The sequence below is a fragment of the Pogonomyrmex barbatus genome, unplaced genomic scaffold, assembly GCF_055798465.1.
Source record: "Pogonomyrmex barbatus isolate J1 unplaced genomic scaffold, ASM5579846v1 scaffold1, whole genome shotgun sequence".
Lineage (NCBI taxonomy): Eukaryota > Metazoa > Arthropoda > Insecta > Hymenoptera > Formicidae > Pogonomyrmex > Pogonomyrmex barbatus.
Window position 1 is genome coordinate 20,171,585 of NW_028297098.1, and position 23,870 is coordinate 20,195,454.

The 23,870-nt window shown below is 37.5% G+C and overlaps 5 protein-coding genes across 6 annotated transcripts in view; 3 read left to right on the forward strand and 2 right to left on the reverse strand.

The window, feature by feature from the left end:
- Nucleotides 1-531: 531 nt before the first annotated feature.
- Nucleotides 532-4,897, forward strand: LOC105425166 (tetratricopeptide repeat protein 36). The gene is made up of 3 exons (XM_011635797.3): nucleotides 532-1,343; nucleotides 3,787-3,984; nucleotides 4,071-4,897. Exons 1-3 carry the CDS (start codon nucleotides 1,235-1,237, stop codon nucleotides 4,319-4,321), a joined length of 558 nt encoding a protein of 185 aa, XP_011634099.1. The 5' UTR covers nucleotides 532-1,234; the 3' UTR covers nucleotides 4,322-4,897.
- Nucleotides 4,362-7,202, reverse strand: Trp1 (translocation protein 1). Its single transcript, XM_089078796.1, has 5 exons — nucleotides 6,832-7,202; nucleotides 6,032-6,484; nucleotides 5,594-5,941; nucleotides 5,417-5,520; nucleotides 4,362-5,340 (listed from the first exon to the last, which is right to left on the reverse strand). Exons 1-5 carry the CDS (start codon nucleotides 6,865-6,867, stop codon nucleotides 5,181-5,183), a joined length of 1,101 nt encoding a protein of 366 aa, XP_088934922.1. The 5' UTR covers nucleotides 6,868-7,202; the 3' UTR covers nucleotides 4,362-5,180.
- A 1,153-nt stretch (nucleotides 7,203-8,355) lies between these two features.
- On the forward strand, nucleotides 8,356-12,634 carry Su(fu) (suppressor of fused). Its single transcript, XM_011635796.3, has 7 exons — nucleotides 8,356-8,726; nucleotides 9,379-9,471; nucleotides 10,614-10,923; nucleotides 11,087-11,322; nucleotides 11,408-11,626; nucleotides 11,704-11,908; nucleotides 12,034-12,634. The coding sequence occupies exons 1-7, from the start codon at nucleotides 8,533-8,535 to the stop codon at nucleotides 12,097-12,099; spliced, it is 1,323 nt and encodes a 440-aa protein (XP_011634098.1). The 5' UTR covers nucleotides 8,356-8,532; the 3' UTR covers nucleotides 12,100-12,634.
- Nucleotides 12,635-12,977: 343 nt separating this feature from the next.
- Nucleotides 12,978-23,870, forward strand: part of neur (E3 ubiquitin-protein ligase neur) — a 56,616-nt gene continuing 45,723 nt past the window's right edge. Inside the window, exon 1 of one of the 2 annotated variants that reach the window (XM_089078725.1) lies at nucleotides 12,978-13,050. In XM_089078725.1, the coding sequence (XP_088934851.1) occupies nucleotides 12,993-13,050 (58 nt within the window). In that variant the 5' untranslated portion in view covers nucleotides 12,978-12,992. Of the gene's footprint in view, nucleotides 13,051-18,159; nucleotides 18,493-23,870 lie in introns of those variants that run through there. The other variant, XM_011635793.2, reaches the window with a different exon arrangement.
- LOC105425164 (uncharacterized) lies at nucleotides 14,653-16,431 on the reverse strand. The gene is made up of 4 exons (XM_011635794.3): nucleotides 16,063-16,431; nucleotides 15,399-15,575; nucleotides 15,125-15,239; nucleotides 14,653-15,044 (listed from the first exon to the last, which is right to left on the reverse strand). The coding sequence occupies exons 1-4, from the start codon at nucleotides 16,124-16,126 to the stop codon at nucleotides 14,930-14,932; spliced, it is 471 nt and encodes a 156-aa protein (XP_011634096.2). The 5' UTR covers nucleotides 16,127-16,431; the 3' UTR covers nucleotides 14,653-14,929.

A 23,870-nucleotide genomic window follows, 5' to 3' on the forward strand; every position in this document is an offset into this window, starting at 1 on the left:
AGACTCTCGATAATGAGATATGTGAACGTAAAAAACCGTCGGGATTGTTACATGAACTTTGGACCAAGTCTGTTGTCATACATAAGAAGTTAACGTCTAACGATCGGGTTAATTCCGAGTCAAATCGATATGCCCTGAAACCCACGAGCGGTGAGCGTTCGTAGAATTCGCCGGCCGTGCCGTGGCTTCCGCGATGAGGGAAAACCTTCGGCATCTTCCCGCTTCCTCCTGGTCCGCTCTTACCCGTGGGAAAGCGCGCACGGACGACGAGACCGTTTAACAGTCCCCTGGTAACGGTAACGGCAGAGCCGCGGCGACGCGGGGAATCGCGAAAAATCGCGCGCTTCGCGGGCTTCGCGAATGAGCGAACGAGCGAACGAGCGAACGAGCGAGAGAGCGAGCGCGTACGGTTAATGATGAAGAAACGGGACGCGCGCGTTGATGTCCGCGGTGAGTCCCGTAGTCGATTTTCGTCGAAAACCGGCTCCGCGAGTCGTTCCTGATTGCTCCTCGCCACGCGGTTACGCCCGTCGAATTGCGAGAGGCATAATCCGCCTCGCCGCGCGTCAAACCGCGGCGTTTACTGTTACGACGGGATCCGCGGGAAATATAGCGATTACACGTCCAACTGGCGTTTCCCGGATACCTGCCTTGCTCGCCGGCGAGCGTAATCTATGAGGGATTCCCGAAATTAATGACACCCGCGAGTCGCCGTACGATGCGATTTTTTCCTACAGCGTAATGAGTTACGCGAATGCGACGAACTCGCCCCGGCGTCGGGATAAGTTAATTAAAAGTCAAATGTTAATTTAAATGAATTAATCATGATTAGGAATTCTTCCGGAATTCTTGTCTCTTCGTCGACGCGGTCGTTAACCACATCGCATCGTGAGTGGCGTGTCTAAAAATTTCTATACGGGAATTGATTGACGTTCAATACTGGCTTCTCGCTGGGATCAATCGGAATTGATATCCCGTTCACGCGTCGCTTGATATTTTTGTAATCGACCAAATGGCAGAATAGCGGTCGCATTGGAAATCTATGATCTTGAGTGTATCAATATGCAACGTAAAGCTCACACCTCTAATCCGGACAACACGTCAGTTGGGTGACATTCCGGATCTATTAGCCCATGACGCATCATGATTAATTCACAGTAAACGATAAACAGAAACGAGTTTCCGTGGAACGCGATAGAAACGTAAGAATCCGTGGAAGAATTCAGTCGACATCATGGAGAGCCTGAGCGAAGGTGACAGAGCTGTCTTGAATACGATCTTCGATCCGCTACAGCCGCTCGGACCGTCTGACTTTGCAGGCCTTCCGGTTTTCCAAGAAACTGGTATGTGATATTAACGACACTATATATAGTAATTATATTAGTTATATATAGTATATATATAGTATATATAGTATTACTATATATATATATATATATAGTAGTACTATATATAGTAATTATATTAGTATATTTATAGACAAATATTAAATATAGTAATTATTACGCAGAAGAACAGTTTTGCTGAAGTATCCAAAAATTTAGCCAAATATAGGTCCGAAAATAATCTTGCTTATCAAATTATTATGTAGAAGTTAGAAATTGGTTGCTAGAATATCAAAAATGTTTGCAGTATTATTATCATGCTTAAGCATCTTATATAATAATTCTGAGAGTCTAATAAAATTATTTTCAAATCCGCATTTGGCCGCATATTTAAATATTAAAAAAAAAAAACATTTTTTCCATGTAAAATCTGTGTGCTATTGTACCTGCTTTAAAATAAAATTTCTAAAATAATGCATTTTCTCCATGCAACAAAAATATGATAGATAATAAGAAATTTAATATTAATTTATATCACTGATCGAAAAATACATATCAAAGTTTCTTTAAATTTTATAATGATTTAAATCTAAGAATAATAATATGGATGATAATTCTTTATAATTCAACTTGTAACATCACTGCAGGTGATTTAAAGTCAAGATTGTCATTCAATCTTAATGACGATGTAGTCGAGACACTTGTTGCACTCGTTGGACACGATTCAAACCGCAGACTCCTCAGGTTGCTCGAAAAATCCGCGGACGCTTAAAGCCCGTGGGTAACCACATTCGTCTGGCACAAAGTGTGTTTCAGCTCGAGTCACTCTCACGCGAAACATTCAGATCATGAATATGTAAAGAACTACGATGCAATAACAGATAGATTTTCTTGTTGTTGTATAATTTTCAAGGCTGCGCTTTGTAGAGTATAAAATTATATGAAAAATTTTACAATGTCACCCAACTTCTTGTGAAGTATGCGAGCACATTGAGCATACACATTCGTAATAATTATATATTTGCATATTTGATACTTTTTCTTAAAAATAATGTTTTCTTATAAATAATTATGTGTTTTCTTTATACCAATCACTTTAGCTCATATGCTATTTAAAAGAAAATAAATAGATATACATATAAATGCTGCTGTCCAATCATTTTAAACGTGTGCTATTCTGAATCAGAGAAGCTTCAATGCTTCTCTTAAAAATGATTTGATCAAATTTGATCGTGCGCGTGATTTTGAAGGGAAAATAAAATGCATTTGATGCCTTTCTATTACCGCAAAAGTAAAAACGCAGAGCAAATGTGCAAAAAAGCAAACCGCAAAAAAATGCTAACTGCATTTCTAGTCACGATTTGCTGTTAAAGCATAACGCTCTAATTTTAAAACGAATGGCAACAGGCAAAAAAAAGTTGATCGTTTAAGACTAGAATGAAAAAGATCTTGAGATTAGTCATTGTTAATGACTTTGAAATTAACGTTTATGATTGACGAAATTGAAAAAGTATTGTATACTATGAATTATTCTTACTAAATCAAACAATTTAATTTAAATAAATACTATGTTTAGAGAAAATAAAGGCGATAAGTAACAAAACCATTTAGAATTGTTTAAGAATAAGAGAATCGTGTTTCATAAGAACAATGCACATCACTCTGGGAAAAATTGTTCGAGATTTCTACCTCTTATCTTCTATATTCATACGACCTTATATTTTTAGATTACACTTACTGCAATCTCTATAAAATTCTTTTAATAGCAAAAATTCGATTTTTTTGGAAGTAATTATAAAATTCACTTTTCCTTCATTTAAAAACTTAGAAAATTACAAAAATAGGTCAGCCTCAAAAAAACCAAAAAAAAAATATATAATTTTTTTTTACCATGCCTTGAATCTTAAACTTTGCTTGAAAAACGAAATAAATATATATTTCGATACAATATTTATTTTTTCGATTATTAATATAATTTCTGTTGAACTAAAGTATAAAATATTTCATAATTTATTAATTTTTTTAATAACTCTTTCCCTTAAAACTTGAATACACGGAATAACTAAAAAAAATTATGATATGTAAGAAAAGTTATAAAATTTTAGTTAAAAAAATTGCTATTCACATTAATATTTTATTAAAAATTTATTATATAAAATGTTTCTGGCGTTCCCTTTTTGAAATTTTTATTTAAAACCTATTTTTTTTCTAAAGCGAAAAATAACTGAAATATTTGGGAGTATGTAATTATAAAATAAAATTTTTTGTATATATGTATGTGTGTGCGCGCGCGCGTGCGCGTGTGTATGTGTGTATGTACATATATGAATGTCCCAATATACGCATAAGGCGCGATTCTCTGTACCAAAAAAAGAAACAATTTTTCTAAAAATTGCATCCTATATATTCAAGCTTAACACGTAATATACATATGTTTTTTATATGTATATTTTGTTAAAAGAGATAACGAATGCCTTCGAGGAAGATCACTTAGAACAAGATGTACTGGACATCGTGAAAAAGGCAATAGTTTGCGCGGAAGCAAAAAATTTCGATGAATCGTTTCGGTTTTTCGACGAAGCTTTGAAGCAGGCACCTAAATCGCCATCAATCTTAAATGACAGAGCGCAAGCGTTACGTTTGGCGAATCGAAATGAAGGTATTTTTATATATCGAAAACGAGTTTCCACATAAAAGTTTCATAGAAGAGAATTATACAATTTAATTATCGTAATTATTATTCAGAGGCTTTGAAGGATCTACATCTGGCGGTGGAACTAAGCGAAGGAAAAGGAAGGACAGGCGTCCAGGCGCTCTGTCAACGCGGAGCCCTTTATCGGTGGATGGAACAGGACGACAAAGCCAGAGAAGACTTCACCAGTGCGGCCAAAGCTGGCTCTAGCTTCGCTAAATCGCAACTGGTCGCTCTGAATCCTTACGCGGCTATGTGCAATGCGATGCTGCACAAGATGACATTCAGAACCAATCATCCTTAATTTAATGGGGTTGCATCACGAGACAATAATCACTTAACAGATATATATATAACGCTCTATTTTATTTTTATTTCCATATAGATAAATCCATGAACGGATCCACGAGACCTACAATTCCTGATAATGATAGTAAAAGTGATAATATAATAATAATATAACAATAATTATTGGAAATTTCGCATAAAAATATAAATTATCTGTATTAAAACCGGAATATATATTCATCTGCAAACTCGGATTTAATTTTTGCTAAAAAGGAACTCGCGCTAAATCGCCAAATAACGAAGAAAACGTCAAGTTCTGTACCCGTAAAGATTCCTTCTCTTCCAGCTAAACTAGTCCTCTCCAGACGCGAAGATTTATATCTAACGGAGAGAACTCGGTGCGTATTAATTAACTACATCATCGGTAGACATTGATCGTATTGATAGATTGAAGACTTGGAACAGTATCCACAATTTATTCAAACGGAAACTGATAGCGAAATTACGCCTAATACGATTCCTTCATGTTACACACATATGTTTGTATAGATATCTATGTGTATATATAGAATAAAATATGCCTTATATCACGCTTATGCTTTTTTAGAGACAATACTTTACATTCACGCCAGTTTACGGAAAATTCTCTCCATGTAAAAGTCACAAGCAATTTTCCCACTCGTTCGTGATTGTATTCTTAAATGCAACTGTGGAGAATCTGCTACGATTGATTTCTCAGATTCGCGCTTTGAATTTAACGCTCGGATTTAACACACCGCAAGCGTATATCAGTTTTAGATGATTAATGCGACAATTAATACAGTTGTTTGTCCCAGCAAACAACTGCAGCTGAAGCTATCTACTGCCCGGTTTCTCTAAACCATAACGAAATCTCTACTCGTATTAGATTTTTCGCTTTCCGAACCTTCCTCACTGCCATCCTCTCCTTCTGCTGAATCGGACGAAGCTTTCCTTTCTTCACTAGGTAAAGATAATTCCTCGTTAGATGCTTCCTTCGTTACAGGTTGTTCTTCCCTGTTAAAATAAAATCAGAAATTAATGTTTGAAAAATAGATATTATATTTTGTATCTTATTAAATATTAATCTTACGATTGAACTAATGGCGCATCCTCGGAATCAGAATCTTTCTCTTTCCTTCTTTTCTTTTTGCTGATCTTCTTATCACTGTCTGATGTGGGGCCATAATATTCATACTACAAAAATATTTTTGCATCGTAAATATCAATGTTTGTCATTATACCTGATAAAATAACAGACTAAACTAACTTGATATAATGGCCAGAACGATGCGAAGAAGCCAACATCGGCTGTCAAGTTAGGTAGCAGCCATAAATGACATCTACCCAACGTAGGTACCCACAGAAGACAAAATACGATCATTCTAATAATAGCCAGCGCTAATATGAATACAAGAAATCCTGCGGCGGCAACGCTAAGATAGTAAACTCCATGACGAATGGTTAAGGGCCACAGTGGGAAGAGACAGACTCCAATTGCACCCAAGACTACAAGTGTACCGAAGAACCAATAGTATACAGGAATCGGTTCATATATCCATACATATGCATCATTACAATCCACAAAGTACTGTTCCATGTGCATTTCTAGTCTTACCTGGAAGCAAAAGTATTTCTCATTCACAAACGAGAAGAAAAAAAGAAATTATTTTATCACAAATTTATTTTTAATAACAAATAAACTTACTTTTGGTTTTTTTTTATGCTCCTTCCGTTCGTCTGCCTTCTCTTCGCCTTTCTCATCTTTCGTTACAGCTACATCTTTGCCTTCCTTGGAAGCTTCTTCCTTATCCAAGGTTTTTTTATCTTCTTTCGTATCCTTAATTTTTTTCTTAATACCTCGCATTTTATTAAGTTCCTCTTCCGATATCACCACCTTTTTGGCTCTGTGAAAAAACTTATGCCTGAGCATCAGGTCCAGGAACTGCGAGACCTGCTCACGGTTTTCGAACACCGTGCTCCAGGGTGAGTTTTCCAATAGAGCATCGATCGCACGCGACCCAGTAAAGTATTCGACATTATGTGTCCTATCGAACTTGGTCTTCTTCGACGGTACATTATTACGAATCCACTTGGCTACCGCATATTCCTCCTTAGACGGTTTATCTTGAGCGATCTTAGTATCCAGACTGGCTACTTCCTGTTACAACAGCGACAAAGATATTCATTAAACAATCTACCCGAGAAAAACGTATATAGGGGAGGAAAAAATCGCACATGCGAATTCAATTGACGCAAAGGATAACGCGAGATGTGATTCCCGATCTCATCTCGCGGTGCAGGAGAATCTTAGGAAGCATCTCGGGATCTCTGTCTACGTCATTCTCAGAGCGGCGCTTATCGGCGCTGACACCTTTCGCAGATCGACGAATCACGATCGTGACCGTCGAAGCTCGAGTTGCATCACGTGTTCAGTGACGAACATACGCTCGTGATCGACGTCTCGCATGGGAATCATCGCGATCCTCGCCCATATGCGATGCTTACATCTTTGCGCTTCCTGTTTTTCCTGCGCTCCGCCATGCTGTAAATCCCGTGTCACGCTTGCGCGCACAGATCCGCTGCTCACGCTGCCGGCCGCTGAAGCTGCTGCGAACTGGCATATGCAAACACCGCGGATGCGCACCCTAAGCAAGCACCGTGGCGACCAGTGGTGGCACGCGGAAACAAATATCTCGAACCTCAATCCCGTCCGGTCGACGTTTTTACCTCGCCTCTTACTCCACCTTCTTCACCATCGCCGTCACCACCACCGCCTCCGAGATATTTCTCCCTTTTCGGACACGGGACACCACCTGGTGTTTATTCCATTTCACAAACTGGAAATAAGCAGCGCCAGTCGAAAAGTCCGGTGGTATATCTGGGAAGTTTCTAGAAAGATTATTATCGGCCAACGAAAGTTCTATGGACCATGGATGAGGATAACTAGGGACCGATGACATTTGTCGATTGCTTTACAATAGCATGTCTCTTCCGGATCGTTGTATAGAACGAACGTGTTCCGTTTTAAATAATTTTTGTATTGCATCATCACACATTTCCGTCTTTATTTTCTAATTTTGATTTTTTTGTTTAATCAATTTTCGATTTTGTACTACGCCTATTTTCCAGCAATCTGTTTTGATCTAGTTGAGATCAGATAAAAAAGAGAAGAGAAAAAAAGAATGACTACGCAATTGAATCATAATTTATAGATCTATGTATGTAACTCATAAAAAGGATAAGGAAATTATATTTACAGAAAAATAATACATGCATTAAAGAAAAAAGAAAACAAAAAATTAAAAATGCTAATATATGTTAGAATATTAATTTACATGTAATAACAAAGAACTCTGTAATTGAGTAAAGGATGTCTTTTGAAAAACAAATTATAATTATGGTTATTCCAACTCACCTTACATATCAAAATTGCATTTTTTCCGTAATCCAAGTTGCGTAAATAATCAAATTCATGTAAAAATTCTAAATAAAAATTGGATATTATTGTGTTGTAAATATTTATACATTTACAAAACGTATACAATTTAATTAATGATTCATTTATCAGCACAATGCATCGTTGTAAAATTTTTAATTATATTATTTTTAATCTAATTTTTTGTTCATGTATTAAACAATAAAAAATGTATTATTTTAACAAAATAATACAATTATCTAAATTAATTATTGTTTTAGACAAAGATAGAATAAATTAAACTAAAATTAAAGTTGATCTATGTTGATAAAAATAAACACGAGTTAATCGAATTTACCGTAGTAAAACATAGTGAATTTAGAAAACAGCTAGAGCGCAATTATAGACGAGTCTTTTATTCATCGATTGATTAATCACGTAATCCGCAAATGCTGCTTTTATAGAGCAAAGTTGCATTTGCGATTTATTAATCGATGAGTTAAAAAACTCGTCTTATATCTGCATTTTAACTGGAACTGGTTGGAATGTATTCCGTGACTATTTAGTAATCTTCAATACCTGTAGGTGACGCTGCGCGCGCGTCACTTTCGTTTGCCGTCTCTGTCGTCTACGTAATGCGCGCGTGAAGAGGATCGGGATCGGGCTTTTGTTTGGTCAGTGCTGCTGCCGCTGGCGTATTTCGAGTGTGTGTGTTGTGCCCGAGCGCGCGTGATCACGTTTCGGAGTAAACAAAAGTGCGTATATTCGCAAAAGTGCGTCACCGGGGTTTTATGTACGGCGCGAACATGCGCGAACGCGAGGAGTTCTCGAGGTGTTTTCTACCGGGCCAGCCGGCCCAGGTCCCGCTGCAGCTGCCGCCACCACCGCCACAGGCCCCGGGCCTGGACGCCCTGCATGGACTCTGCAAGCAGATTTATCCGGACCAGAGCAACCCATTGACTGTCACGGCAATTGTCAAGTATTGGTAAGCACCTGGCGCATAGCGGCAATGTCAACGGTGATCTCTCTCTAGAAAAATATCGGAAGACTCTTAGGATATTGAGGACACAGGTATTCCATAGGAAAGACACACAGGTGGCTTGAAGATCTGTGGCGACAACATCCTAAGGCAACGCTCGATTCATATTTCTTCCGCTATAAATTAATTTTGATCTCGATTTAATTTACTTTTTATCTTCTTCCAATTCTTCTAGAATTGAAAGAAAAGATAAAGTTATGTTCAACTGAGATTGCAGTTTAATTTTTCTTTGGTAGAAAGAATAATAATAATTTATTTTGCACACAAGCGTCACGCCTGTTTAAAACCTTCAATGATTATTTCATTAATTGAATTCATTAATCTTGTCTGATAAATGTACGTCAATTCTCTGTTGTTGTTTTCTGATGCGGAATGGCTTTGCATTCATTTTAAATGGTTACTTTCAGTTTTCTTATCGAATTGATGCATTGAAGTCACTGTGAAACAGTGTGTTAGATATGCATTTTTAAAGCACTGTCAGAGTGTCTCGATTTTTCCATTCCTCCCTCGCGAGAAAAGACGATTACGACTATATTTAGCCTCCCCTTTTACGTACGCAAAACCGGATATCCTGTCAGCTGACTCGAGTTTTCTTTAGGTTAGGTGGACCCGATCCCCTCGACTACATCAGCATGTATGCCAATCCGGGTTCTCTCGAGTATGGAGTACCACCGCATTGGCATTACATCAGGTAAGAATGTTTACATTGATCTCGTATAACGCAAATGTTCTAAAAACGTCCTAGAAATATATTCGAATATCTCTAGGACGTTTCTAGGATGTCTGATAAGTATTTCTGCTCTATGTCAAATTTTACAGAATGTCCTAGATGCACATAATTCGTGAATTTAAAGAGTTGAATTTAAAAAGTTAATGCGCTTTATTATTCTGATTTTAATTAAATGTTTAAGAAACAAGCAGTTAAATTGATCATAGAAGATTTTTATATGTATGTTGCCTTCGGTTTTTCTCAGAGTTCAGAGACAAAAAAATCATTTTATTATAAAAATACAAATAAAATATAAAAGTTCAAAAAAATATATATATAAGTAAAACAAAACTGACAACAAAAACCTACTCCGTAATCATAGAAGATCCAGATTGCTTTTCACCCTGAAGATTGAACTGTGATGTTCACGAAATGGGTTTGGCTTTAACATTTTATGATAACTTACGAGAAATTTTAATTTTTTTCTTTTTTCCCGAACATGAAATTATTTAAGACATAGTCGTATTAAATAGAGAATCTATAACTTAAGGCTCGCGTGTTCATCAAGTGGAATGCGAGTTTTGGCAGATGCACGATGTGTAGGCGCTACTGCTGCATTCGAACGTTTCATTGGAATCTGTGCGGAGAATGACGAATGACCTTCCGCCAAAGGGTGGCGGGTTCCTTTCCCCTTTTTTCCTCACGTCGGCGGCCCTTGGCTCCTTCGATTTCAGACAGCTGTCCCAATACCCGCGCGCGCTTCTCTATATATAGAGAGCATGTAGGGTGAACGAGGAACAAAGTCGTTTAATGCGCGGGGAGTCGGAAATAGAAGCGCCAGACTTCCCCTTTTTCGTCTGCACCGGCTAATTATACTTCATCATTGACGGAAAGTTTACGTACTTTTTTGTGAGGTATCGCTGTGAAAGAGATTTTTTTCTCTTTTTCTCTCGTAATATTTTTCTAAAGTTCTCTTGAGTCATCGCTATTTAATTTTATCTTTGTTCCTCCCCCGTATGCAGAAATTATCTTTAAGAAGAAAGATATTTGTGAAAAGATAAGGGAAATATGATATACAGATGTTCTACATCAGGAATCTTTATATTCCGTTCGTTTGAATGCAGCTTAGGATTGTCCGATTTACATGGTGATGGCCGATTACATCCTAAGCCTGGTCCGGGTCGTCCCAGCGGATTCGGATTCGAGTTGACCTTCCGTCTCGCCCGTGAAAGGGGCGAGACAACGCCGCCCACGTGGCCGGCAAACGTGATGCAGCAATTGGCCAAATATGTTTTCAATTCCGGGAACACGCTGATGCCGGGCGATCACGTCTCTTGGCACGCTCCGCTGGATGGTGGAAACGGTTGTATTACCCAGATCCTAATGGGACAAGACCCGCAGCTTCCAGCATCAATCTCTACGCCCCATGGCGATGTATGTATAAAAAGCTTGAAAAGACTTCCAGTCTATCTAAAATAGGATTCCCTTTTTGAAATACAGAACTCGTAACTTAGCGATTGTTAGTTCTAAATCAAATAAGAGACAAATATGCATGTGACTTTAAGTTGTCATCTTTTTCCTTTATTATTAAAAACAGGTCTCGTTCGTTCAAATTGTCGGCGTTACTTCCGAAGAATTACAGGCAGCTCAACACTGGAACGGTTTGGGTGTGGTTAACTTGCTGAGAAGCGCCAGGGGTTGCGGTCCGTGGTTAGTCACAGACATGAGAAGAATGCGTTCCGCTATGGAAGACAATCCCTCTATAGCGCAAAAAATACAGTGCGGCATCGAGAGAGATGGATCGAATACGAGCGGTGTGTCCGCTAAATGTTGGTGAGTAATGGCAACGGACTGATAGAATCCCGGGAAACAAATTGAATCCCGATTGAATTCAAATTTAAGATCAATGTTTTTACAGGTGGGTGCAAATAACGAATGATAAAAGCGCGGAGAGATACAGAGAGAGAAGAAATGATTCCGATGAAGAAGATGTAAAACCGATTGTGAAAACGGAGAGACTGTCTCCGTGTGAGCAACAGGACGCCAATGTCTCTGATGAAAATAATATTAGAGTTCTGTCCGGATTACATTTGACGTTCAATCTTGAGGCTGGTTCGTTATTACCATTGGCGATAAAGTAAGACATGACAAAAATGGAGTTTGCACAACAGCATCACGGCGACGTCCGATGAATAATGCAATATGACGTTACAGAGGTCGCGTGATGCACGGGAGGCATTTCACATTCAAATCCATACTGTCTCATTCGGCTGTCACGATAGTCGCGCCGTCCGTTACAGGCACTTTCGTGTCCAAGGAAAAGCCATACGTTGTTCAAGGACCGTGGCTGCAAGTACTACTCTCGGAAGAATTGTCTGAGAAAATGGCTGAAGAGTTCCAAGTTCTAAATACGGACAAGGTAAGGATGAACGATATCCGTCTGCAATGAAACGATAACATATGACGTATTTAGAAAGTTTGTTTACGTTCAACTATTTCAGATGATCTGCAATCTTATATATGTCTTAATAAATCTTGTTACAGATCCAATTGCCAAAGACGTTTTCTTGGCCAGAGCATAATTTAGCCATTACCATTATCAACGATTGAAAATATTCGACAGTGCAATTCATGAAGATCATTCTCTTCATGCTCGTTTCGTATATATTTAAGTTAAAGATAAAAAACGAAAGTATTATCAAGCCTTCGTAGGTCGAATCTTTTTATTTATAACTACGACGTTTCCCATGACTTTTTAGCATAAAGTTTTATAATTTATAAATGTTATCGTACGCGTTTAAGAAATTTGAATCGTATTCATCAATGTGCGAAAGCAGAGATTTGCACACGTTCCCAGATGCAATTTTTAAAGAACAGAGATGTATTTTTCTATATACGGATGTTCCAATGTCTCTCTTTTACAAATTGATGCTATGTACATGAAAAATTTCTGCAACACTTGTCATATTGTTTTAATTGACAATAGTGTTATTGTTTCTACCAAAACGATATGTGTTGCAAATTTTTTTGTGTGCGTATTTTTACTATGTACATAATACAATATAACTTATATGCTATTTTATAATAAAATTTGATATGTGCCTTATACATTGTTATATATAATAAAAACGTTTATGTAAATATACTTTATAGAGATATTTGTACACGAATCTTATATAATTATCTCAATTATCTTTTTGTGACACTAATCAATATCGTCTATTATTTCGTTGCTTTAGCTTTCGGCGCGACTTCCTCTTGGAGGGACACGTATCCTGGCCGTGACTCCTCACTGTCGAATTGTTATTATTACCGCTCTGCGTCACGCGTTGTCCAAACATATTCAACAACTTCATGTGGGGATTCTGAAGTATCAACATGACATTGAAATTAATACGCACGTTTCAACGCGTCGGATGCGAATAGTTGTCGCTTTAACGCATGAGAATAAAAAATTGTGATACGAAATTTGACAATTGAAATCTATCGAATTGCTACTTGTCATGTATATGATAATCGCATCGAAGAATCTACTTTCCCAAGAAATAATCTCGTCACTAGGTGAGTTTTGCATTTATAATATAAACAATTAACGAAGCCGTTAAACATCTGTTTAAAGTTTTAACGTGACGTCTTGTCGGGTCAAAAACCAGATAATACACTATATGGACCACGTGGATCTCTAAATCGTGATCAATCGCGAGAGTAATCTACATAGTAGTTTACCTGGTTTTTGCACCGCAGTCTTCCATGTCACGCGGCAGCAATATTCCTCGAGAGACACGCGCACAAATAGTTTAAAGTTTCTGCACTTCGTCGTATCGGACAATTCTAAAAGGCGGGGTATCACATTTGCAAGCAATCGCACAATAATAAGAATATTAAACAATATTAATATTAAATAATAGAATGGGACATATCCGCGCGATATTTTCCACTTAATAAGAAAATTTGAAAATTGTCATAAATTTGTTGTATAAAAATGACTCAGATTGTTAAAAAATGTTTAAAAAAGCAGGATGTCCCATTTTGATTCCAATTGATTGAGCCAATTTAGTATATATGATTATTATCTAAAAAAAAGAAAGTAAGGGAATTCTCTAAAAAAATGTAGAAATGTATGTAAGATTTAAATATCTCGGATATATAAATTTAGCAATATATTTTTATATATTTTCTATAGAATTCAAGGTTGATTGGTAAACGCGATTGTTTACCAATTGTTTACCACGTGAATCTTAATCTTTTAAATTATCGGGATCGAGTCGTCATTCGTTATTGACACTAACGATTATTACGAAATATGCTGTATATACCTTCTTGAGGAGATCCATAAACATTTTGACGGCTCCGAAGCATAAGACAACGACGATGCAAGCGGAGGCAAAGTCTTCGACGTCGTCGCAACTAATACTGTTAATGACATTAACGATTCCTCGAAAAACATTGGCGAACGTTTGCATCGCACCGATACATAAATCCCTGAAGAACCAGATCACCTAAAAGTTATTTGAAGTAATTGTTTGGTATATTTTCCTTTTGAAAAAGATATACCTATTACATAAATATTATATTTTTCTTATTATATTCCGTTTATAATTTTAACTGAAATCTGAAATTTAAATTTGGTATATCTCTCTTTTGAAAAACTTTCGAAATAGTTTATATAGAAAGGTTTTTAATTGAATTTTAATTGAAAATCTTTGTGTTCTCTTCGATCTTTATTTCACATCGATGGACACATAATCTCTTATTTGCAATATATATTTGAAGCATAATTACTGTTACGAGCAGATTGTCACCTGAAATATTAATTTCATCGTCACGAATATTAGTTCGATTAACCTCGCTAAGCAATCAACTATGATAATTAGGATGAGCGCGATGGTCTCCCAGAGCCAACAGGCGACACGCCAAAAGGAGTTCACGAATTGATCGGAGACCCTGGATATTTGATTTTTCATGATCGGTCATTGCTATCAAAATTTATGGTACGCTTTAAAAATTTCACAAATCGAGACTAAAATCAGGTTAATTTTAGATGAAAGAGAGAAATAAGTCATTAGGTCCGTTAATTTGAACGAAACAAAAACTAATAGAATCTTGTACTGTCTGAAATTGCCCGCATATTTCTTACGAGGAAGAGGGCAAGGAAGGCATCCATTTAACAATTTCAAGATATGCTTTATTGATATGAAGCTGTAATTATAATCAATGTATCGTATATATAGCCGGTGATAGCCAGAGTACATGGCGCGTGGATTGTTGCTTGACGATAATGAGACTATAGCTTATTAATCATAATCTGGCAGTATATTCATTATGTGGTCTGCTTGACGCATCGTAAGATTTAACGAGAAGCTCATCACCGTTAGTATCCACTACAACATTCATTCATGTGTTGTGATTCCCTCAGATTCGCCGTTCGTCCCCTTCTGGATCACGCGAGTCTCACGAGGATCGGCAATAGGAGGACGATCAGCGGTGCGAGATTTCTCGACGACGCGTTACACGCGTCCGCATCGCTGCAGGATTGCACACATCCGCGCACATACCTTCGTTGAACGTTTGAAAATAATAAATTTTTATTTCCGGCATTTTTCTTCAGTTTTCAATTTGCATTTATTTGGCTTACTTGTCGTCGAAGTAGAAACCACCGCAGTGTGACATTCTAATAATCTCGGAATCCGTTGTCAGAGTTCCGCTGTCCAATGCGCAGCTCCTCACCATCAGAGACACACCGGACTCATCTGACATAGTCGTCGGATCGATTAATGTTTAGTCTTTTTGTTTATTCTCTTTTGACGCGAGATTCTCACGATCGATTTTAATAAATTACGTAATAAACGAGAAGATACTGAAAGGATTAATAAAATAGCGTGTTGTATCCTAGTAATTTGTTAGCTTACCGTATACGCCGGCGATCTTGAGACAAGCGGTTGCCGGGAAGAGACCATCCCGGCCTTTTCGACCCCCCAGGCAGGGCGACTCTAAGAAAGCGCGGCTCCCATTGTTGTGAAATGGGTCATCGCAGGGTTTGTTATCGCCATCGATCGAGACACACTTGAAACAGTCGATGGCCCACCCTGCGGAACAATCAAGTTGCACTCATGGTTGAACACGAAACGGAAGGAGAAAAGAGTGCAACAAATAAAATTTAGCGGCCTGACATTTTTCGCGTTTGAGGAATATTTCCTTTGATTTCGGACGACTTGTTCTAGATATAAAATTTCATTTGTCAGGAGCGAACGCTAAGGGCTTTTTGTCGTTTGCAAGAGAAGAAATCTCGGCGATCGACAAAGCGATCGCGAAGCTCGAATAGTACCAAAGCGAGCTATTTTTATTTTTAAAACAGCATAAACTATACATCACGCGCTGAACGGCTTGTCCTCGAAAGCAATGTGTGCAATCCGGTTATCGATTTTGTTCGTGCAAGATTCACAGATAACTCGTTCGCACTCTCCTCCTTTGGATCTCTTCGTTCGCTCGATCGGGAACGATCAATTACGCGATCTTGCGCAACTACTACCGCGAAATTGCGACTATTTCGGTACTTCCTAATCGTCTACCGACCTCTTTGGAAGAAGGCGAGGACGGTGAGCGCGAGGCAAACGATCCGGGGATACCCTACGTTCATGCTTCGGCGATCCGAAGGTGCTCGTTCCCGATGGAATCGCACTCTCGTCGACGTCAGCTTCTACATCCCGGGTGATACCGAGCGGATTCCACGCCGGTGATCATCTCAGTCGCGGAACCGACGTTCTCCAATCGTTCTCCGCCGATAATCCAACGTCGTCGCGTACGTCGTCACAGAGTAGAATCCACAGGACGCCGAGTGACTGGCCGGGCGGTTCGCCCGATCACACCCCGTCGACGTTATTAACGTACGCAGTGTTTTGATGGCCGGTTGCCAAGGCGATTCACAGCTCGTCGTATAGACCTCGATCACGCCTTCGTCGAAGATTTAAAAGTGGACTCGATGGACTTTGATTGAATTACCGTCATCGTCGGCAACCGACGGCGAGGATCAATAGGTCCTCATTCTTGGACGTCGAACAACCGTGCGAGAACATGCCGTGAAATCGGGCTCGACCTGGTCTTTATACGCCATCCTAAACATTCCTCCGATGCGGTCCCACCCTGGAACACGCACGTGTCACACGCGAATAGTGGGTGCAGTTAAGATTTATGATGGATGACAGTGCGAAAAAATATCGACAAATATAAATTCGTGATCTCATAATTTATTTCGTTATTTTTTTATGTTTGCCTACGATGTGCTAATCATCTTCTTATATACTTTCAATAATCTAGGAAAGATTTAAACGTATAAGCGATCTGTTTTCATTTTTTTTTTTTAGCAAGATTAGTAAGGATTTATAAAATAAAATCAAAGAGAAGACTGCAGGAAATTTTTTAAGATTTTATTTATATTAAACAGTGATATTAATCAAATCTATGATATGATATTTATATCTGTAAATAGTAAATACATTATGCACAATAATTAAAGTCATTCTTTTAAAAAATTTTATATAAATTTAATCTAGCAAATTTAATCTACTTACTTAAAGATAAATTAAATATTTATTTCACATATAAATATCTATTCTGAAAGAAACATTTATAGTAAAAAATATCTGAGACAAATGTGCGTTAGATAAATAATTGAAGTTGTAACATCATATAATACAAGATAATTTTCAAATCCAATTCTGAACAATCTAATTAGAATTATTATTATAATTGTTATATTATAATTATAATATAACATTTTATTAATTTTATTAATCAAAAATATATAAATTTTGATGAATTTTATTGAGTAACTCAAATTACAAAAATATTTTTGACTATTTTAAGTTAAACAATATCATTAAAACTAAAAACTTTTATTTCATCATTAAAGCTTAAAATTTTTATTTCAATATAATTAAAAGAATATCGTAAAAAAGTAAATTCTGCAAGACAGAGATGAAGTAACACCAGTAATAATTGTATATCTCAATATACTTTTATTTTTATAAAATTATGATGCTAAATATTTTTAATTATAGCGATATTGAACATCAATAAATAGTTACATATATTGAATTTTTATATCCTTATACATAATTTTCGGGGATATAAGTATTATATTATTGAATGTCAGTTTTATTATTGTAATTAATTATAAAATTCCCAATTTATGCATTTTGTTCTTTTAATTTCTCTTTTATATAAAATGTATATTAAATATATTCTAACAACTCAATCGACTTAATTCAATAATAATAGCATTTGATACTGACATGCAGAATAATATGAAAATTTTAATCATACGTCAATATTTAATGTTCAATAATTGAAAGATTTGTGCGCCGCACGGTTAACGTAGAATCTAATAAAAATCGGTGAAACCACTATCGAAATCCAGAAGATAAAGTATGAACATCCTCGCATCAGAACGCGCGAGGGTGTTCCCGGCGCCGCGGAAAAACGCGGCCAGCATCCGGAGCGGTGCACACCTGCATCACATCGAGAGAGAATCAATTTCGGCGCTGCGGCACCGCACGCGCGCTACCGTCGCCGTTGCCGCGTGCGACGCGACGCGGCGCGTTCAAAGCGGCGCGCTAGTTGGCGCGCATGCGCGTTGCGTCCGCCGGGCCAATCACCTCGCGCAGCGTTCGCGACCGCCGGCGGCGCAGCGGTCAGCGGTGCGAGTGCGGTCGTCCGCCTCGTCGCCTCGTCGCCGCGTAGCGACACCGCGGATTCCAGCGGATGCATGATGCATCGTGATTGACAGCGGTCCATCGTGTCGCCGTCGCTGTTGCCGCCGCGAAATGTGTTCGTTCCACGCGCGCCCATGCGATTGTTTTTTTACGTGAATCCGCGTCCATCCCCGAGCATCGTCGCCTTTACGATCCGACGCAATTGTCTGCCGTCGTCGCCGCCACCGCCGTCATCGCCGCCGGGCTGCAAGGACGACGATGGGCCAATCATCGAGCAACACCGGACACAGCGGTGAGTCCCCGAATCACAACTCATAACGGCAACTTGCAGAGATCGCGTGCTTCTCGCCGGCCCGAACGCTTCGTTCCGTGTATGCGTGTTGCGTGTGTGCGTACGTGCATGCGTACGCGCGTGTTTGACATGTGTCAGTCGCTACAGCGATTGATGCAGCTGCAAATGATCTTTAGACGATGATATCGCGACAGCGACAGAGTATCCGAGTCCCTCTGTCTACGTACGAAATTTCTCTCAAGGAGGTTATGTCCAGATTTATTAGAATGCAATTTTTTTGAATCTCGTTTCCTTCTACCCGCCAACACATTGACGGGCGCGAATCTTGGAAATTTTTCCTTTTCTTGAGAGCTAGAACAAAGTTTTGATAACGACATAATAATGATAACGATAACTTTATAACGTTGGTCTCGACCGCTGAGATCATCTGCGAGAATCGAGAATCTAATTATTGTCATTTTTTCTAATCCCCGTGGAAATACACGCGTTGTTTTTTTCATGATCGCACGTAGCGAATTTAAATGCTTTGTTAAGACATTGTCATCAATTATTTGTTAACGATTACGAAAGTATACGAAGATATACGAAGATGTGTCTATAAAAATACTTCGAGACTAAACGAATTTTAATTGTATTAGACTATTGCAAAATGGAACATTCGCTGGAAAAAGGTTAAAAAAAATAGCAAAGAGATAGCAGAATTTTCTTTATCTCTCAATGGAAATAGTAATTAAAATGTAATTATAAATTAATGAAAAATAAGGAAATTTTTATAAGGAATACGACTTAGCATATTTAGTAACACAGTAATGCTGTGTGCAGCAAATCTTATTTATGATCTTGAATAAATTTTTTTTTAGTTTTATAATTATTTAACAACTTTTTAAATATTTATTTTATTGATGCAAATCATAGTGCATTAATATTTTTTTTAAATGTATTATTTAAAAAAAATCTACTCTAGATATTTTAGATAATTCTACTTTAGATATATATGTGTATACATATATTATCACTTCGTTTTCTGATACCGTCTGGAGGCGACATCTGCTCCAAGATGCATTTTGCTCCGTAGGTAATAAGACGAAACTCAATCTCTTTTTTTCTTTCAGCTTTTTCTTAAAAAATAATTAAATATAATAAAGTTAATGTTTCTGCCATTATTATAAATTTTATTGCAAAACATTCAGATATTTTTAATGAAAATATTCGCGCCTTTTTTTGCACATATCGTACAATTACGAATCGACATAAAATAATCCCTCATTAACATTGGAAAATTGTAAAATGTATAGTTATTTATCGCAGTCAAATCACTTTGCATTATTTTTGGATAAACATATTTTTCCATATTGTAATACGGCTTAATTTACTTGAATCCTACATTTTGTAATGCAATAATTCGAACAAAAATATATATATATTTTTTATATATATTACTGATAAAATGCGCAAGATAATAAATTAAGTTGCGTATTATTATATATGGAAAAGTATGTTTATTCAAAAAAAGTGCAAAGTGATTTGACTATATAATAAATAATTGTATATTGTACAATATCCCAATGTTAACGAGAATTATTTTATCGATTCAGATTAATTATGTACAAAAGGAGGCGCGAATATTTTATTTTAATTAAAAATAACTGTATGTTTTCGTAAATGAAATTTATAATAATGCCAAAGACATTAACTTTATTATATTTAATTAATTATTTCTGAAGAAAGAGATGGGAGAGAAAAAGAAATTAAGTTTCATTATCCGTGATCTCATATATATATATGCATTTTATTCCGTGGATAATGAATATATATAAACAGTAATAATCTACTTCTGGATCATTTGTCAAAACAACGTTACACGTTCAATGCTCGACACACGATTAACGGTGTTACATTGCGTTTCGGCGATTATGCGATATTTTGCCAGCTGCATCTTTTCCGGCTCGGGCGCACCTTTCGATTTCGTCTCGTAAGGCCTGACTCCGAGAGGCTTGCAAGATGCTCCCGCATCCCCGTCGTGGCGTAGCCACCTATCCCGCAGGATCATCGGTATACCCTGGTCGCCCGGCATGGGCCGCAGATGGTATTGTCATATGGCAGACACAGAGGCCGGCCTCCGAAGACCTGCCAGTAAAATCGCGATTGCACATCCGCACAAATCCATCCGGCACGGACCCCTCCCCCCCCCAATTATCAATCGACGTCACGCGACATTCGACCGAGCAATATTCTTTTTTTTTTTTTTTCTTGTCATTAGTGTTTCGGAACACTCTCGTTTCGATCGACGCGATTTCTCAATGAGTGGATGTTCATTAAACTTCTTTCGTGACTTGAAATTAGGGCGATAGAAATCGAAGTATCTTCGGAAATTCGAAGTAGAAAATAAAAGAGACCAAAAAGCTACATGGAAAAAATAGTTGGTTGGTTGCAGCTATTTGCTTACACTCAGAGAAAAAAATTGTACCAGTAACTAGAAATTTATACATAAATAATACCTCAACTATGTATAATAAAATTGTAATAAGAACAATCAACAAGTTATACAAATAAAAAAAATGTAGTAATATTAATTATTTGTAATAAATCGTTAGATAAATAATGTTAGATATTTTATACCATTGCTGTTAATATGTATTTTTTTCAATTTATCTCAATGATATTGCGGCATTATGCTTACTTAAAAAATATTTGTCTAAACCGGAAAAATGTAATGTCATATTTTATATAATTTATATAACTATATAATTACACTTGAGTTATTTCACTATCAATTAATAATTTACATATATTGTTACTGTGAATATATTTTTATTGTATTTAATACTATTTTCGTATTTATTACTTTGAAAATCTGGTTGCAAACATAAATTTCATAAATATAGTTTTATAAATATAGTTGCCAGAACTTTTGTTTTCTCTCAGTAAAATTAGATATTTTTGAGTATGTCTTATCTTTTTTTTTTCCTATCTTTTTTTTCCGTGTAGGAAATTTTGTTAAGATATTATATTTTGTTTTACATTATTAGAGAAAACAGTTGTTGAAAAAATATTAGATTTGTATTTTTAATATAATGGAAATTTAATGAATCGTTGTTAAGCTCTTCCGAAAAGAGTACATAAAATGCACGCGCTCGGGATTCGTAGACGACACTTCCGGGGAAGGGGATTAACGAGAAGGAAGGATCGTAGACGGTGCGTGATGGCCGGGGTTCAGGGCAGCGACCCAGTTCTCATATATATTTATACCAAGAAAACGCTACGCTGGCTGCGTGTGGCCATTTTGAAGATCCAAAGAGAGAAAGAGTATTAGAAACAGGGAAAAAGGGAAAGAAAAAAAAAAGAGAAAAAAGGAAAAGAGGCGCTCCGTGCGTCATGGGACGACGCGGGTCTAATGACTCTGGAAATCCAATTCCGGTTGCGTCGCAATCTCGGGATCCCGTCGCGGCTGTACTTCATGAGAGATAATTTCGTTACCGCGAAGATGCATCGGCGGTTGTCCGTGAGGCACGTGACTTCCGTAAAATCGGAAAAACGGAATTTCGAGATTGTCTTGCGAACGCGCATTTCTCTTTGCTATTGTTAAAAACAAAATGATCGGAGAGCAGATTTACACGCGAATCACGCTTCGACGATAGCTGCCAAGGGTGTGGAAGAAAACATACCCATAAATTTCAATCAGAAGATTCTCCCATGTGACTGTCGTGCAGCTGATCTGGATTTGGGCAACGTTATACCCCGATTTGCTGTAGAAGTTGGTCTCTAAGTCGTCTTTGTGCGAAACGGTGCGATGGAAAATTCGAAAAAGCATTGCTGGCGCTTGAACATAGGGCAGGTGAACAGAAAGATCGTATTGTGCAAGCCTCGTACTACGTAAACCGAGGGGGATTATGCTCATCAACCTGACTGAGGTAGCAGGTCTATTGTATGGGATTGATGATTCGGTCAGGTAATGTTGGAAGAAAACTTGAAAAATATGGGAATCGAACTTGTACTAAGGGAAAAAGATATGGAAAGATGTCTTTCAAATCTTCTCTTTTCTTTGAAGAATCTTTTGGATTCACGTTGAACAGAATCCATCAAGGAAAATGTTTATAGTGTGATTGGTTCGAAGAATAGATATGAAAATTTATTTGCGTGCGACTGCTATCGCCAAATCTCTCGTACAGACACGCTAGAACCGAGAGCAAAGTGGAGACATATAAAACTGACGGTTACGTGACGTTTGATAACACACAGGCGTAAGCAAACCTTATTTTTGGGTTTCGCGAAAGTGAATCCCCTCGGTGTTTCTTTGCTGCATTAAGTCGGAGTGGCGTCCGATTTCGTGCGATGATCTGTCAATAAACTCGCGATGTTCCGAACATCGTGGAATATGGGTCATTACGGATGTTGTTCGGAAGAGAAAAAAAAACCCTTTGCGTCTACTATTTTTATCCCCTATTTATTTTGATCTACGTTGATCTATCTTGATAAACTGGAACGATGCCTCGATCGCTCGTTTGTGACCTATTTTTATATTTCAGTAATAAACCCAAAAGTTTTATCAGCCTAAATTAGAGTTGATTAACCAAGAGTCTTGGTGATAGGAAATGATGGAGAGAGGGTTTCCTCGAACACGGAAATAAACGAACGATACACGTATTTCGGCGACATATGCGACTCACATATGTGCATCTTGCCCATGTATGAACGTGTAATGGAGCGTGCCACTGGTCGTACCTTAAAGACGACGGCTATTTCTGACACCAGATACACACGCGAGTTGCGGTTATTGCATCTGCCCCTTCATTTTTCTATCCCAGGCTTTTTTTCATAACGAATAGCGTGTAGGAGAATCATATATATTTATATCAATGTAACGTATCGATATACCGTATAAATCTCATAGAAGGTGATTAATTATAGCACCTTTTATCCTATAGTATCTGTATTTTTATTTTATCAGCAACGATATTTAAAGATATTTAACAATCCGAGATAATTTTTTTATCAGCACAAATTTTAAAAAGTTATATTATTAGCGTCTTTCGTATATTTCTATAGTTAAAGAAATATTGAAATTAAATAAAGAATATGATTTTCTATAGCTTTGTCGAAGCTTCGTCGAAAGTGTTTCCTTTTATTCCATCGTCCGTAATTCGAAAGTTATTTGTTTATCGAACTTTTCCGGAAAATCCGACTCTAAATTCGTCATTAAAGTTTAAAGTTACGTGTCCGCGAGTTACTTGCGGGATACTCCGTATACTCGAGTCGAGTGGCAACACGACCGACAAAGTCGATTCAGCGGCGGTGTCCGGTAGTCGGCCACCGTCTATTCCCAGTGCGTTGCAACACATAGCGTGCGAGCGATCCCGCCGCGTTGTTATTCTTAACCC